Consider the following 17,354-nt stretch of genomic DNA (forward strand, 5'->3'; position numbering starts at 1 on the left):
AGATCAGAGAAATATGATGCTTGAAGTCATGTACAGCAAATGAGGTGGTGATTGAGAATTTGAAGTTAAGTGTTTAACTCAGAATTTTAAAGAACACTAGAGAGTATATTTGTCTGATGGATTACACAGACCATGCAATTTGCGGTTGTGCGGTCTCAACAGTTTTCAATCCTCTATGCCCGAAAGTGTAAAAAAATTACAACAATTTTTCAGTCTCACAAATATTTCAATAGAGAATCCTTCAAATACCAAGAAAGGGAATGTGCATTCTGAATCAGCACCTCATCTGCTGTGCATGATTTTGAACACCATTCAAAGGGACATAAATTGTTTCTCTAATCTATTTTCTTTCTTAGCTTTTTTTTTTTTTTTTTTGTATTACATGATGTAGAGGCAACAAATAGTCTGACGCCTTACAATAAAGCAGTTCTGGTGGCTATCCAAAGCAAGGTTCTTCACATGTTCTTTGCGATTTGGCAGGAAGTCTGAATGCTTACAGGAACAACAGAGGCACAGCCTCACTAAAGTAGTGACATTTAAATATATTGTTATAAAGGAAATATCTACTAATCTTTAATATCTGTAATAAGACTAGCACAGCCATGAATAAATTTCATTTATTTGAAAGATACTTTCATAGAGGAAATCCAAACTTGTGTGTTCATCAATTGATTCATCAATATGCAACTTACTTAGATTTCAAACAATATTTCAGGACCTGTGTAGGATATAAAATGAAATTATTTGGAACTCCATTTTTAGTTACAAAATGCAAGTAGAGAGACTGTCTAAAAAATTCTACTCCACAGGTATTAAAAAGAAGAAACAAAAGTCAAAATATCCCAGTTTCCTGATCCTGTGCTGAAAGGAATTCTGCATCTTCTAACAGCTTTGGGGGTTGAATAACATAGTTTATCACTTGTAAATAAAAGCAAGAACCATGTTTTCAACATTAGTCTGAACTGTTTCTATTGAGCATGCACAGTGGCAAGTACACTCCCTTAACAGCCAGTATCTAGTTCTTGCAGTGCTGTGTACACAGTTCAACTGCCGTATAATCTTCATTTGCCCACAGGCATTTGATCCCAACCAGTGTGCTGCAGAATATACTTCTGGTTACAGCTGCAGAATATACTTCTGGTTACAGGTAGAACCGCAATGATGACCACATTTGCAACTGTTCCGTATTTGCCTGGGGAAAATGCAGTTTCTTAATATGTCATTAAGCAGGGTAAAATAACATTGAGCCAAGGAATTTGTTTGTGATCTCAACTTTATTCTATAATACTACTCCATCTCTGCAGAATAAAATCCCCTCACTGAGGAGTTATATGTCGTAATGTAACAAAAAATACATTAGTTACTATATTTACAATAGAAACTAGAGTACAACATACATCATATGAAACAAAGATGTTTGTAGTAATGTGCTGCTTCGTTGCTATATAGCATAAACATACAAAAAGCATGAGGAAATTGTACACACAGCCTCAACTATTAATGCAGAAGCTTTTAAATTACTCATGCTTTATATCTCCCAAATATCTTTTCTTGGTGTCTGTATTATGGCTTTTTCACTTAATGACAAGAGCGAAGAGTACTGGGCAATTACAAATCCAAAATGCAATTAAATTTCCAATACACAAATAGCAAGAAAGAAAGTGTGGTATCTTGGGTACCCGTACATAAGCTGAAGCCGCTACAGCCCAACAAAATAAACTCTGTATTATGAATTCTATAGAAAAATTACAATTTAATATAGTAAGAGGAAATATCATGCAGATAAAGATACAACTTTAACTGATAATATATCTGTTTTTCTTTTTATATATATATATATATGATATATCCACTCTCTTATATTTACGAACTGGTTTCTTTTTTTTTTTTTAAATATCCTCATGGACCAATTCTCCATGTAACAGAATATCTATGTGAATTATGACGGATAATGTTAACAATGATTTAAACAAACTTTTTTGTAACATAGGCCACTAGTTGCATTACCTTCAAAAGGTACTGAAATTTATATTCATTTTAAAAGTATTTTCATTCAACAAAAGTATAAACTACATAAAATTACTGTCACACTTAATTAACCATGTTTTATAATATACAGGTTAATGCATAAATATTTCCAATAAGTTCGATATATTTATTTGAAGTGCATTTCAAATGGAAATTGTGGGACACATTTTTTTCTTCCTTTCTCCCCTCATTACACAGTATGCTTCTTTTTCTTTAGCTTATCAGAGTAACATTCTTGCTTCTCACTTCTGCGCCCAAGTAACCACAAGAAGGATTTGGGATGTTAACATGCATTATGGGTAATGATATTTCCTACACAATTTCCTAAATACAAATAAATCTTAGTATAACAAATGGTACTTATGTCATTTCTCTGGAAGCAAAACAAAAATATCAGCAGAAAATATATCTTCTGCATTTAGGAATGATGAGAAAAGTTTTCTTCCAATACCATTAAAATACTGATCCTTTCATACAAATTTAAATCAGTAGTTAAACAAAGCAGGAATCAACATAAGGAATTTGTGTGCCATTATTCTTCTGACAGCTACAGATTCTTATTAGAAGCTACGCTACACCGGTCATATTCATGAAGAAATTCAGCAGTATCGTATCCATATTCACATCAACAGCACATGATAAAATGTAAATGTCTGACACTCAAAGTCACTTGCTGGTAATATGATGCTCTCTGTACAATTACCAGCAGTTTCTGTTGAGTTATTCTAACAATGAGTAGGAAACTATGTAGTGCAAAGAATTTTCTTCTTAGAATGAAAGAAAATCACATTCCTTCTACATATAAGTCCTGTAACATAGGTAATCTGTATAACATACATCTGGTGAGTAAAACTGTACCATAATATTTATGGTACATAAAAGAATAGGAATTGAGAAGATTAATATTAGAATTTTAATACAAAAATAAAGTAACACAGAAACTTAATTTCTTTCACTGTACATTTCACTGCAATGGGCAATCAGTCTCCACTATCACATATCCTCCGACTAAAAAAACTCTCGTCTTCATTTTTAAAATTTTCTGTTATGCTACTTGAATATCACAACAATATGAAATCTCACAAGATCTTTATCTTCTGTCAGGGGGAGCTGCTTTGCTTGTTTAAGTCAATAGTAATACTTGAGGTGCCTGACTATGTACGTAGGCATTTCTGTCCTAAACTGTCAATGCACCAATCCTTGGTAAAGTCATCACAATGTTATCTTGCAATACATTAGAGTATGCAACACGATGCCGAACAGCAACTGCTTCCACCACCCTTACTCTTCTGGCGTTGATCTGTCAATAATTAAAACAATAATATAAGAATACAAACTCGTGTAAATGCAGAGGCTGCAAATAAATACAAGTTGAAACATAAATAATAGTAACTGTACTGTAACACTTTAATCAGTTGTTTATCATATGAAAAAGGTCATAATTAATATTGTGACATTCCAGACACCTGGATTCTTGAAAGGTGTGTACAATACGCTCTCAGAAGGATGTGAAAAGTGTTTCTTTGAACTTCTTGCATTAGCACATAGTTAACTTGTTCAAAATTTTCTAGATGTTCTTTGTAAGCTTCTCACATTGCTCTACACAAATACTAAACTTAATGTCACATTCTACATCACATATTTCGTTAGCAAAAAAGTGTGTGGCAAGACCGAACTTATGCACACAATTCAGTACATGCTGACAGTTTAATATAATAATGGTGAGATAGTTTGCTTAAATATGTGCTGATCCGTGAGGAAAGATAAAATGATGGCACACCAAAAAATGGATAAACAGTTAACAGTGACAGGTGTATTACAAATAACAAACAACTTAGCAGGTTACATAAGATACTACTAGTACTGTGAGAGTAGCTGGTTGGATATTGGGATTGAACAAGGTATAATAGTACTAATGGCAGTCAGAAAGAAATGTCTCCCATTTTTTAATTTCTTTATTTTACTGGGAAGCAACTGATTTACACTAAAGAGAGACAGATGGTTTAAAATGTCTTGTACCTCAGCCTAATCACCATCAATTTCACGAGTTTTTGTCCACTACTGGAACTAAACCGTGTACCCTCACAGTATTAGTAATCTTGTCCTACTTTCGCAACCAATAATTTGCTATCTTTCTCCGACCAAAATCCCCAGAGCATTAGGCTGAGGGAAGATGGGCCAAACAATGGAAGTGAGAAAACCACAACCTGATTTCTTATTCTTTTTTCTGTTCAGCAAGAAATATTGCAGGGTCATACAAAAGAAGAATTCCGCACATCGAGTCAGCCTGACAAAAATAACCCAAACAAATCTATGATACTCTCTCTCAACAACACTACAGCTTCTTATTTCTTTATGAATTTTCAGCAATGTCATCCCATACATTATGCTCAGTCCACATTCAAAGCAGTAAATTCAAATTACCTCACTTACCATTATGTTCCACAGAAGATTATCTCTTCCTTCTCAAAATGTTGCCTCAAATTTTGCTGTACTATTACATATACAAGCATACATACATACATATATACATACATACATACACAAATACAAATATACTCTGCAAATCACTGTGAAGTGCATGATGGGGTTATTAGTATCACACCACACATTAGGCTTCCTTCTCAGTCAAAAAAAATTGCTTATTAACAAAGGCTTTCAATAAATAATGCCACCCAATTGACTCAACTGCTGCCATCAGGAGCTCCTACTCTGTGTTAGCTGATGCTCTAGATTGCAAAAGGAAATAGCACCCTCCATGTCCAGCTTCTCCACAGTGCCATAGGTCTTGACCTACATCTCTCAAGTCTACTGTTGTCCCAATTGACATTCTGCAAACTTTTCTGAATGACAATGGATATTATGCCTTCCACATAGATAAATTCAGCCAAGGTAATTAGCAAGCCACACAGAAGAGACGGATGTCCTGAGTAAACAAGATGCCTGTGGTTCCCCCTATCTTCTCAGACATATCTCAATAGCAATATGGCATAGTTGTGCTGACAACTGTTACAAGGTTACATCATGCAATCCTTAAGACAGTTGCCTTTGCAAGTACTGAAAAGACTTCTACCCCTATTCAGGATCCTTGTATTAGTCTATCCTCTTCACAGATACCACTCAGAAACAGTTGCACATACAGTTTGTATATCAGTATTACTGAGACGCACAAGACACTTCACTGCTTTAATGTCTGTCATGTGTGCGAGGAGGAGGGGGATATGTTTGATACGATACCGAAAATTTTGTGTTGTTGACAGCATAGGAAGGAGAAGAGGAAAATCATAGGGGATGAAGTTAGACATAATGAGAATAGTAAAACAAGGTGCACTGAAGAATGAGATTTCTGTTCTGGTGATAACAGGGTTCTCGACACAAAATTAAATACAGGTAATGCTGGAATAAGTCTGAAAGTGAATAGGACAATAGGAATTCAAGTGAATGACTAAGGTCTGCAAACCAAACGGATCACCACTGGTGAAATAGAGCCAAGTCCACCACATTAATACAAGAATACATGCCTAGTAGCTTATATTACAATTAGTTTTAAAAAAAAATGTGCATTCAAATAAAAGAAATTATTCATTATGTGAGAGGGACTACAATGTAACTGTAATGTGTGGCTGGACTTTGACAATGGAACGAGACTGAGAATATGGACTGATTAGAGGATGTAACTAATGTGGAAGCCTCTGAAGAATTTTGCACAGACCACAGCTCAGCCATCACAAACATTTGATCTGAGAATCGTGAAAAAGGAATGTACATGTGGAAACATGTGAAGGCACAGGAATTTCTCAGATGTATTATAAACAGTGTAACAAAACACTATAGCCAAATGTTCAGGAAACATTACTCACACAAAGAAAAATTAAAAGCCCTACATGGACAGAGGTCCAGAAATGCTTTATTTTCTTGTTAAAGCTTATTTTCTACTTTTCTTTGTAATTCTATTAATTATAGAAACACACACAGAAACAGAACATACCAACACTATGTGAAACGCTTTCTTAGATGAAATGTTCAAAATACCATCATGGTTATGTACAGTAAGTTTTAACTCTCAGGTTCACTGTCAGTGTTTGTTGTTCCAATGCAACAGTGGTAATGTTGACATGTAACTCACTTCACTGCCCAGTAAAATCAAACAATGGAAACTCCATGTAGGAATATCAACAATGTAAGAAAAGACGGAGTGCTATTTACTGTAAAGAAGACATGTTCAGTTACAGACAGGCACAATAAACAGACACTTACATAAAGCTTTTGGCCTTCATCAGTAAAAGACACACACACACACACACACACACACACACACACACACACACACACACACACACACACACCATTCTTGTGCACACAGGCATCTCGGGCCAGAATGCATGCCATCCGAAGGTGCTGGAGTTGACATGAGTGCATGAGTGTGTGTGTGTGTGTGTGTGTGTGTGTGTGTGTGTGTGTGTGTGTGTGTGTGTGTGTGTGTGTATGCGCACACATGCGTCAATTTTACTGATGAAAAAGTGTCTTTTAACCGTGCTTGTATGCAACTTAATGTGTCTTCTTTACAGTAAGTAGCAGTCTATCTTTCCCTACATTGATCGCTTCACTGCTTATGCTGGCATGTTATTAACTTCACTGCTTTACTAACATCAAGGACATAGCATTAACTGTTTGGTGTCTATCAAAGACTTAGTTTCCGGTACAATGCAGTGGAAGTGTACTCAAATGCAGAAGAGTTGCCTGATGACCATTTGCTGCATGGATTAGATGGTAACGACCATGGTGCTAATTATTTGCATCAGGAGGTGTTTCCAGAACGACAGTGCACCAACAGGATGAATCTTCAAGCAATTATTGATTGTTTTCTTAGCAAGCCTGGGATGTTTAGACCTGCTACTCACCCTGGGAGAGGCCTAGAAGGTGGAGAGTAGCTCAGTGGAGGAGGAACTTCTTTGTGCAGTTCATGACAACCCTAGTGTCAACATAAAACAATTAGCTGCAACAAGCAATGCTAACCACATGACTTTCTGGGAAGCGCTACACGAGAACTTGCTGTATCCGTACCACGTACAGTGTGTGCAGCTGCTTTTCCTACACAGGTATAATTTGGTGAATGGTTCATTCAACAATGTATCAATCCTGTCTTTAGTTTAAACATGGTGTTCATGAAGGATGAGGCTACATTTCAATGTGATTTTAAAATTTCACAGTAAACATGTGTGGGCTGTCGAAAATCCTTACGAAATTGTGCAATCATGTCATGAACAAATATTTTATATTTTCAGTCAACATTTGGGCCAGCATTCTTGGTAATTGTCTGTCAGGGCCTCATGCTCTCCCACCCAGGTTACATGCAGAAACTCACTGTGCCTTCTTACAGAATATATTACCCATTCTGTTAGAACACAGGTCTTTACAAATGCGACAAAATGTGTGCTTCATGCATGGTGGACCACCTCCTCATTTCATAGTTAGTGTTCATAGGCTTCTAAATGACAGATTCCATGGCATTTGGAGAGGTAGAGGTAGACCAATTCCTTGGTTCTGTTGAACTGAACTCACTAAACCTTTATTTGTGGAGACATTTGAAAGTTCTTGGGCACAGATCTTCAGTACAAAATGTACAGAGTCTACATTCAGTACTGTGGAAGGCCGTGAACAATACACAGTTCTCCAGGGATACTTCAGGGTATCGGGGATTCTACGGGGTGAAGGGTTGATGCACGTATCCTCGTTAATGGAAGGGTTTTTGAACATTTCACATAGGAAAGTGTTTCGTATTGTGCTGATATGTTCTTTTCTTATGTCTTTCCGATGATTAACGTGTTGAAGAGTTGTAGAGACTGAGGTCTAACATGGAAATAAAATATTTCCAGATGCATGTCCATCTAACATATTTTCTTCCTCTATAAGTGAGGAATGTTCCCTTAAAGTTCAGCCATGACTTCTTGTTAAACCCCCTGTATAATTGTAAAATAGAGATTTACATAACAGATTTTAAATGGCAAAACATTCCCAGGAGCAGATGTAAACTATGACTACAATTTATTGGTTCTAAATTGCAGACAAAAATGAAAGTGCAAAAGAATGTAGGAAATCAAGAAGAAGGTACCTCGATATATTGATACATCACATCATTGAGAAAGTCAAAGAGAGCATGATATGACAAAGAAAAGAGGAAAGAAACAGATCAGAAGTGGAACAGGTAGCTTTGAGAGAAAAAATAATGAAGGCAGCAGAGGAGAAACTAGGCAAAGAGGCAACATCCAGCAGAAATAGTTGTATCAAAAGAAACCTTACTTATGAAACCCAATGGCTGGATTCTACCTGCCATGAAGAGTACTCCCAACAAAACACACAAACAACTACAAAAACTATCCTAGTTTTTCCATGTAATAGTTCCCTACTCAGATAGATAGAAGGATCAGTTGGACAATATTAGAGATGAGAGAGAGATCCCTTAGGTAGGGGGAAGGGGCCACATACGAAGCACGCAAGACTACACGAATGGTTCTGATGCTTATAGGAAAATTAAACAAACCTTTGAAGCAAACATGCACAGCCATAAGAATGTAGAGAGCTCTGATGGCACTGAGCAGAGAAGAGCAAGCCGAATGAGTGTATCTGAAGCCCACCCTTAAAATTTCAGAGATTGTAGAGTATTTTAATATAAGAGATTGTAGAGTATTTTAATATAAGAGACCTGCGGTCTCCAAAGGGTCACTGCACAGTAATAATGCAATTATGATTTATACGTTTGTTTAACACGTTACCTCTATTTCTGAGAAAACACACTCACAACAGTGAAAAAGACTGTAACATTCAGTTACCAAAACATATAGCACAAAAAACTGAACAATGCATCAACTGTCATATGGGAAGCTACTGCAACACAGTCACCATCATGCTGCCCTTCAGCAGCACTCCACATACACTTATGCGAGATGCATATCACCTGGCTTCTTATCAGTAAACATATCTGTACTACCATGTACAACTGTTGACATATGACCAATACTCCCAGGAAAAAACATCCAAGATGTAACCAAGCAGTACTGGGTGTGAGCTCAAGGGCAAAGAGTAAATTCAGCATTACCCTTGTCAATAGGGAGTACCGCGAGTCATTAACTGTCACTCATAACTGAACTGTCACCTTTTAACCTGACTAATACCTTGGGCTATGCTACAGATTAGTCAGTCAGCACAACTTACATTCCAAAAAGTAATACAGGCTAAAAAAAATTGATAATAATGGTAATGGTAATAATAATAATAATAATAATAATAATAATAATAATAATAATAATAATAATACATAACGTCTGAGACAAGAAAGAAATAATAATAAGAAGAAGAAAAGGCAATATATACAGTGAGACTGAAGGATTCATGATTGCAATACAGGATCAAACAATAAACACCAGATATTACAGCAAGCATATTATTAAAGATCCCAATACCACAAGAGATAAATGCAGACTTTGCAAACAACAAATAGAAACAGTAAATCACATCACAAGCGGATGTACAATACTAGCAATTACAGAATACCCCAGAAGACATGACAATGTAGCAAAAATAATACATCAACAGCTTGCCTTACAACATAAACTTATAAAACAACACGTTCCCACATACAAGTATGCACCACAAAATGTACTGGAGAATGACGAATACAAATTATACTGGAACAGAACCATTATAACACCACATAACAAACCTGACATCATACTCACCAATAAAAAGACGAAATTAACACAACTAATCAAAATATCCATACCCAATACAACAAATATACGAAAGAAAACAGGAGAAAAAATTGAAAAATAGATACAACTGGCTGAGGAAGTCAAGGACATGTGGCATCAGGATAAAGTTGACATTATACCAATTATACTATCAACTACAGGAGTCATACCACACAATATCCACCAGTACATCAATGCAATACAGCTACATCCAAACTTATATATACAACTACAGAAATCTGTAATTATTGACACTTGTTCAATTACCCGAAAGTTCCTAAATGCAACGTAACATATACCGTACAGTTAAAAGGAAGTCACGCTTGATCAAGGTCCTCGTCACCTCCCATTTTTAACCAGACATAACGTCTGAGACAAGAAAGAATAATAATAATAAGAAGAAGAAATAATAATAATAATAATAATAATAATAAACCCCGTGGAGGCCCGGGAAAAGAATCGGCCTCCGGTATGTTCTACCAGTCGTAAAAGGCGACGAAAAGAACAAACCACTAATAGGGCTAACCCCCCTTTTAGTGTGATTACTTGGTTCAGGACAGAACTAAAGAAGCCTCGGACAAGCGCCGTCATGGTCGGGGACGACGCTTGAACCCTATGCCCGCCCACAATGGTAACGACACTGCTAGCCAACTGGAAAATGATTTAAATCCAAATAGAGGTGTTTTGCAGGATATGCTTCCTGCAACCACCCTAGAAGGAAAACAAAGACAGAGGATGAGATGGTCAGATGAAGTTAATCGACACCTCATGTTCTGTTATTACCAAGCAACAAACCTAGGAACCAACACAACTGGATACAGATCACAAGTATACACAACATTTATTACCAGATACCCAGAATTAAAATTTTTAACAGAACAACAATTAGCTGATCAGATCCGTGTAATAATAAAAAATAACAGGATACCCCAGTCAGAATTAGAAAACATCAAACAACAAGTACAACAAATACTGGAACAAAATAATGTGCAATCAGAAGAAGAAGAAAATACAGTAATTGACTCAAACATCCCAGAGCAAACAAACAAAGAACAACACGCACCAATTAAACAATCAGAGGAAAACGAAATCTTAAGACAGCCACAACAAGCACAAATAGAACACGAAGTGACACAGATGTTAGATGTAGAAGAAAAATTTCAGCTGACATATATAGAATACAAAGACACAAATACAGACATTAGACCATTCTTGCATAGACCACCAAATAACCCACAAGTCGAAACAACAATAAAAACTATCAACACAATCATACACAACAAAATAAATGAAAACACAACTACGGAAGAGTTACAACTACTGGTTTATATAGGAGCACTCACTACACTAAATATACACACTAGGCAGAGATCAGAACCAACCAACACACAGAAGAAACCCACAAAACCAGCATGGCAACACAGGCTACAGATCAAAATAGAAAAACTGAGAAAAGACATCGGACAGCTAACACAATTTATAAGAAATGAAATCTCGGAAAAAAAAAAAAACGAAAAAAGTTAGGTAAAATCTCACAACAAGAAGCGACAGAGCAATTAGACGAAAAGAAGCAGAAATTACAAGCATTAGCCAAACGACTCAGAAGATACAAAAAAAGTGAAAATAGAAGGAAACAAAACCAAACATTCAACACAAACCAAAAGAAATTTTACCAGACAATAGATAACACACACACATTAAAATAAACAATCCACCAAACATAACAGACATGGAACACTTCTGGATTAACATATGGTCAAACCCGGTACAACATAACTGGCATGCACGGTGGATACAAGCAGAAACAGACACATACAAGATGATACCACAAATGCCTGAAGTGATAATTTTGCAACATGAAGTCACCCAAGCAATTAATTCTACTCACAATTGGAAAGCCCCTGGAAATGATAAAACAGCAAATTTCTGGTTAAAGACGTTCACCTCAACACATTCACATCTAACTAAATTATTTAACAGCTACATTCCAGACCCATACACATTCCCTGATACACTTACACATGGAATAACATATCTGAAACCTAAAGATCAAGCAGACACAGCGAACCCAGCTAAATATCGCCCCATAACATGCCTACCAACAATATACAAAATATTAACTTCAGTCATTAAACAGAAATTAATGACACATACAACACAGAACAAAATTATAAATGAAGAACAAAAAGGCTGTTGCAAAGGAGCACGAGGATGTAAAGAGCAACTGATAATAGATGCAGAGGTGACATATCAAGCTAAAACTAAACAAAGGTCGCTACACTACGCATACATTGATTACCAAAAAGCTTTTGATAGTGTACCCCACTCATGGTTACTACAAATATTGGAAATATACAAAGTAGATCCTAAATTGATACAGTTCCTAAACATAGTAATGAAAAATTGGAAAACCACACTTAATATCCAAACAAATTCAAATAATATCACATCACAGCCAATACAGATTAAGTGTGGAATATACCATGGAGACTCATTAAGTCCTTTCTGGTTCTGCCTTGCTCTGAACCCACTAGCCAACATGCTAAATAATACAAATTATGGATACAATATTACTGGAACATACCCACACAAAATCACACATTTGCTATACATGGATGATCTAAAACTACTGGCAGCAACAAATCAACAACTCAACCAATTACTAAAGATAACAGAAGGATTCAGCAATGATATAAGTATGGCTTTTGGAACAGACAAATGTAAGAAAAATAGCATAGTCAAGGGAAAACATACTAAACAAGAAGATTACATATTGGATAACCACAGCGACTGCATAGAAGCGATGGAAAAAACGGATGCCTATAAATATCTAGGATACAGACAAAAAATAGGAATAGATAATACAAATATTAAAGAAGAACTAAAAGAAAAATATAGACAAAGACTAACAAAAATACTGAAAACAGAATTGACAGCAAGAAACAAGACAAAAGCTATAAATACCTATGCCATACCAATATTGACCTACTCATTTGGAGTAGTGAAATGGAGTAACACAGACCTAGAAGCACTCAATACACTTACACGATCACAATGCCACAAATATAGAATACATCACATACATTCAGCAACAGAAAGATTCACATTAAGCAGAAAGGAAGGAGGAAGGGGATTTATCGACATAAAAAACCTACATTATGGACAGGTAGACAATTTAAGAAAATTCTTTCTACAACGAGCAGAAACTAGCAAAATACACAAGGCAATCACTCATATAAATACATCGGCTACACCACTGCAATTTCATAACCACTTCTACAACCCTTTAGATCACATAACATCAACAGATACGAAGAAAGTAAATTGGAAAAAGAAAACACTTCATGGCAAGCACCCGTATCATCTAACACAGCCACACATCGATCAAGACGCATCCAACAAATGGCTAAGAAAAGGCAATATATACAGTGAGACAGAAGGATTCATGATTGCAATACAGGATCAAACAATAAACACCAGGTATTACAGCAAGCGTATTATTAAAGATCCCAATACCACAACGGATAAATGCAGACTTTGTAAACAACAAATAGAAACAGTAGATCACATCACAAGCGGATGTACAATACTAGCAAATACAGAATACCCCAGAAGACATGACAATGTAGCAAAAATAATACATCAACAGCTTGCCTTACAACATAAACTTTTAAAACAACACGTTCCTACATACAAGTATACACCACAAAATGTACTGGAGAATGATGAATACAAATTATACTGGAACAGAACCATTATAACAGATAAAACAACGCCACATAACAAACCTGACATCATACTCACCAATAAAAAGAAGAAATTAACACAACTAATCGAAATATCCATACCCAATACAACAAATATACAAAAGAAAACAGGAGAAAAAATTGAAAAATACATCCAACTGGCTGAGGAAGTCAAAGACATGTGGCATCAGGATAAAGTTGACATCATACCAATTATACTATCAACTACAGGAGTCATACCACACAATATCCACCAGTACATCAATGCAATACAGCTACATCCAAATATATATATACAGCTACAGAAATCCGTAATTATTGATACATGTTCAATTACCCGAAAGTTCCTAAATGCAATATAACACATACCGTACAGTTAAAAGGAAGTGACGCTTGATCAAGGTCCGTGTCACTCCATTTTTAACCGGACTTAACGTCTGAGAAAGTGAAGATGATGATGATAATAATAATAATAATAATAATAATAATAATAATAATAACAATGTTGCTGTTCTATTCTCTTTCTGTTTGCACATGTAATGACATCACACACCGTATCATCTTTACATCATGAGATTACACTGAATCTGGTATCAGTAGGTTCAGTTGACCGCAACAAGTTTGTTTTCAAACGAGATATATAGCAGAATCGCAGTGTAGTCTTCTGCACTGTTGTTCAAATATTTTCAGTGCAATACACATACAAAGGTACATAAGGGGGGGGGGGACTGTTGGTACGAAATTAAACAAAACACAACTACTCTGTACAAAGCCATTTGAGACCACAAATCCCCACCAGTAGAATACTCAGAAAATATGCCTGACAAACTCTGAAATACTGTCAGCGGAGATTGGGTTCACTATGTATAAAAGCGAAGAAATTTGATGACAATGTTATGGAAAGAAAAAGAAATGGATGAAAATGTGATAAGATATTGTTAGAAGAGTTGGATAATCCACTAAAGTCTGAACATGGCACCTGGTTTAGACAACACTCCTTAAGAATAATTAATATCCTAGAGAGAACCAACATTAGTTTCATTAATCACAGTTGTAAATACTAACTTACATTAACTGAAGACAGGTGGAGCAACTGGTAGAAGTTGACTTCTTGGAAGACAGACCTATACTTACAGCATTTGTAGTTTATAGTAAGTGTCTGACAATTTTGACTGCAACATGTTCTTTGAAATTACGAAGTTAGCAGCAATAAAAATACAAGGAATGAAAGGTTCTCTACAATTTGTACAGAAGCCAGAGCAGCTAAAAGATCTGAAGGCAGCAGCAGCAGCTGAGAAGGCAGTGGGACAGAGTTATGATGTATATCCCTTGTTATTCAATCTATACACTGAACAAGCAGTGAAGAAAACGACAAATCTGAAAGGGAATGAACTTCAGCTAGGCCCCATAAAAACTGTGAGGTTTACTGATTATACAATAATTCTCCCAGGGGTGGCATAGGACCTGGAATATCTGGTGAACAATATTTTGAGAAGGAATGATAAGTAGCAGAAATCTTCTATGGCCTCACAAAGGCTTTCAACTCGGTAATCCATACCTTCTTAATCTACATCTACATACAGATTCTGTAAGCCACTGTGATATGCATGGGAAGCTACTTCCCTTACATTACACATTAGGATTTCTTCCCATTTCAGTCATGTATGAAAGATGACTACTAAAATGCCAGTGTGTTCATATAATTACTTTAACCCTGTCCTCACAGTGCCTAAGGGAACAAAATGCAGAAACCTGATAATTATTTCTAGATTAATTAGGTAATAACAGTCTTCAAAATTTTGTAAGTAGGCTTTCAAGGGACTAATAGCACATGTCTTCAAGCATCTGTCAATTCAGAGGTCAAAGAAACTTGTGACCATTCATGCTTCCTGTCTTTGAATATGTACCCCATTTGTCCCACTTGGTGTGGATCTCATATTTGATTAATATTACACATTCGTTTAGTGAGCAGTCTCATTTGTAGAATGACTGCATCTTTATCCTGCCAATGAATCAAAGACTTCCACCTGAAACTGAGCATATGTTGTCATCCCATTTCATATTCCTAGAAATTGTTACGCTCAAGTATTTGTTGACCAAATCAAATTGTGATCAAGATTAGTGTCCAAATATTAGTTCAACTCTTCCCGAAATATGGACTGCAAATTTCAGATGTATAACAAGCCTGAAAGGGGGTATTGTTGTGGAAATACAGGTACCAACAATGGAAATTCCTAGGTGGAATAATATGTAAAGGAAAGGAAAGGAAAGGCAACCACTCACCTATAGCTGATTGATGCATCGTGCATGGAAACACTCAGCAGAATATGGTATTTATACTAGCTACTGAGCTCATGATCTTCCTCTAGCAAACGCACACACACAGATTCACACACACAATGCAGACACCCAAACACTCACAACTGCAGTCGCGGTGAGACTTACTGTTAATTATCAATTACTGAGGGCAGTTGCCTGGATAGATGGAGGTCGGTAGGAGTTAGGGAAGGATGCAAGAGGGGGTAACAGAATGGTGTGGGGACAGGTGTTTCAAAAGATGAATCAGTGGCTGTACAACAAGCTGTAATGCATTCAGATGCTAGAGTACATAAGAGGAAGAGAAAAGGAGGGAAGAAGGGGAACAAAGACAATGAGGGTGGGCATGAAGGGAGAGATGGACAGAAAAGAGAAAGGTAGAAAGATGGGAGGGAGGGAGAGAGAGAGGGTGGGAAGGAGAGGGGGGAAGAGAGAGGGAGAGGGAGAGAGAGGACGGGGGAGAGGGGGGGGGGAAGAGAGGGGGGAGAGGGAGCAGGAGGGGGAGGGGAGGGGAGAGAGGGGGGAGGGGGAGAGAGGGGGGAGGGGAGAGAGGGGGGAGGGGAGAGAGGGGGGAGGGGAGAGGGGGGGAGGGGAGAGGGGGGAGGGGGAGAGAGGGGGAGGGGGAGAGAGGGGGAGGGGGAGAGAGGGGGAGGGGGGAGAGGGGGAGAGAGAGAGAGAGCACTCACATGGGGCAGGGAGGGGAGGGGGCAGGAAGGAGGGGAGTTGTAAGAGAAGGCAGTACATGATCTTGATGGGAAATGAGTAGTGGTAAAGTGAGGCAATGGGAAACTGTTTGTGGAGGTTTAAGGCAGGAAAATTGTGAGAATGCAGGATATGCTGGAGAGAGAATTCCCACCTACATAGTTTAGAAAAACTAGTGCTGCAAGGCAGTATCCAAGTGGTTTGTGTAATGAAGCAGCTGCTGAAGTAATTTGTGTTGTGATGCGCAGCATGTTTGGCAAGTGGATGATCAACTATCTGGTTCCCCACAGTTTAGTGTTGGGCTTTCACATGAGTAGACAGCTGATTACTTGTCATACCCACATAGAATGCTGGACAGTAATTGCAGCACAACTATATATTTCGTGGCTACATTCACATATGGCCATGCCTGTTATAGCATAATGCTTGTGACTGGACTGTGGTAGGAGGTGATGGGAGGGTGTACAGGACAAGTATTGTGCCTGAGTTGGCTACAAGGCATGCAAGGTTGAGAGCAGGATTGGAGTAGGGATGGACAACGACATTCTGTAGGTCAGGTAGGCAGTGGAACACAGCTTTGGGTGATGTGGGCTCTCATCTCAGGGCATGATGAGAACTAGTCAAAGCCCTGGTGAAGGATGTGATAGGATGGTGGGAGTGCTGGTCGGTGGCCAGTTAATACATTTACTGGTGTCAGAGGAGGAGCTGGCATAGCAGATCGATTAGTGGATGAGTTGGATAGGATACTGTTTGTCAATAAAGTCTCTGTTAAGGTTCTACTACAGACACGACATTCACGGGTGGTGAGGCTATG

General features: G+C 37.3%; 1 protein-coding gene across 1 annotated transcript in view; it reads right to left on the bottom strand.

Moving 5' to 3' along the window:
* Positions 1-1,255: 1,255 nt before the first annotated feature.
* The window catches only part of LOC126412048 (ubiquitin-like protein 3), a 491,449-nt gene continuing 475,350 nt past the window's right edge, over positions 1,256-17,354 (bottom strand). Inside the window, exon 4 of the mRNA XM_050081427.1 lies at positions 1,256-3,328. Within this exon, the coding sequence (XP_049937384.1) occupies positions 3,264-3,328 (65 nt within the window). The 3' untranslated portion in view covers positions 1,256-3,263. The remainder of the gene's footprint in view (positions 3,329-17,354) is intronic.

This window comes from Schistocerca serialis, chromosome 7 (genome assembly GCF_023864345.2).
Source record: "Schistocerca serialis cubense isolate TAMUIC-IGC-003099 chromosome 7, iqSchSeri2.2, whole genome shotgun sequence".
NCBI classification, from domain to species: Eukaryota; Metazoa; Arthropoda; class Insecta; order Orthoptera; family Acrididae; genus Schistocerca; species Schistocerca serialis.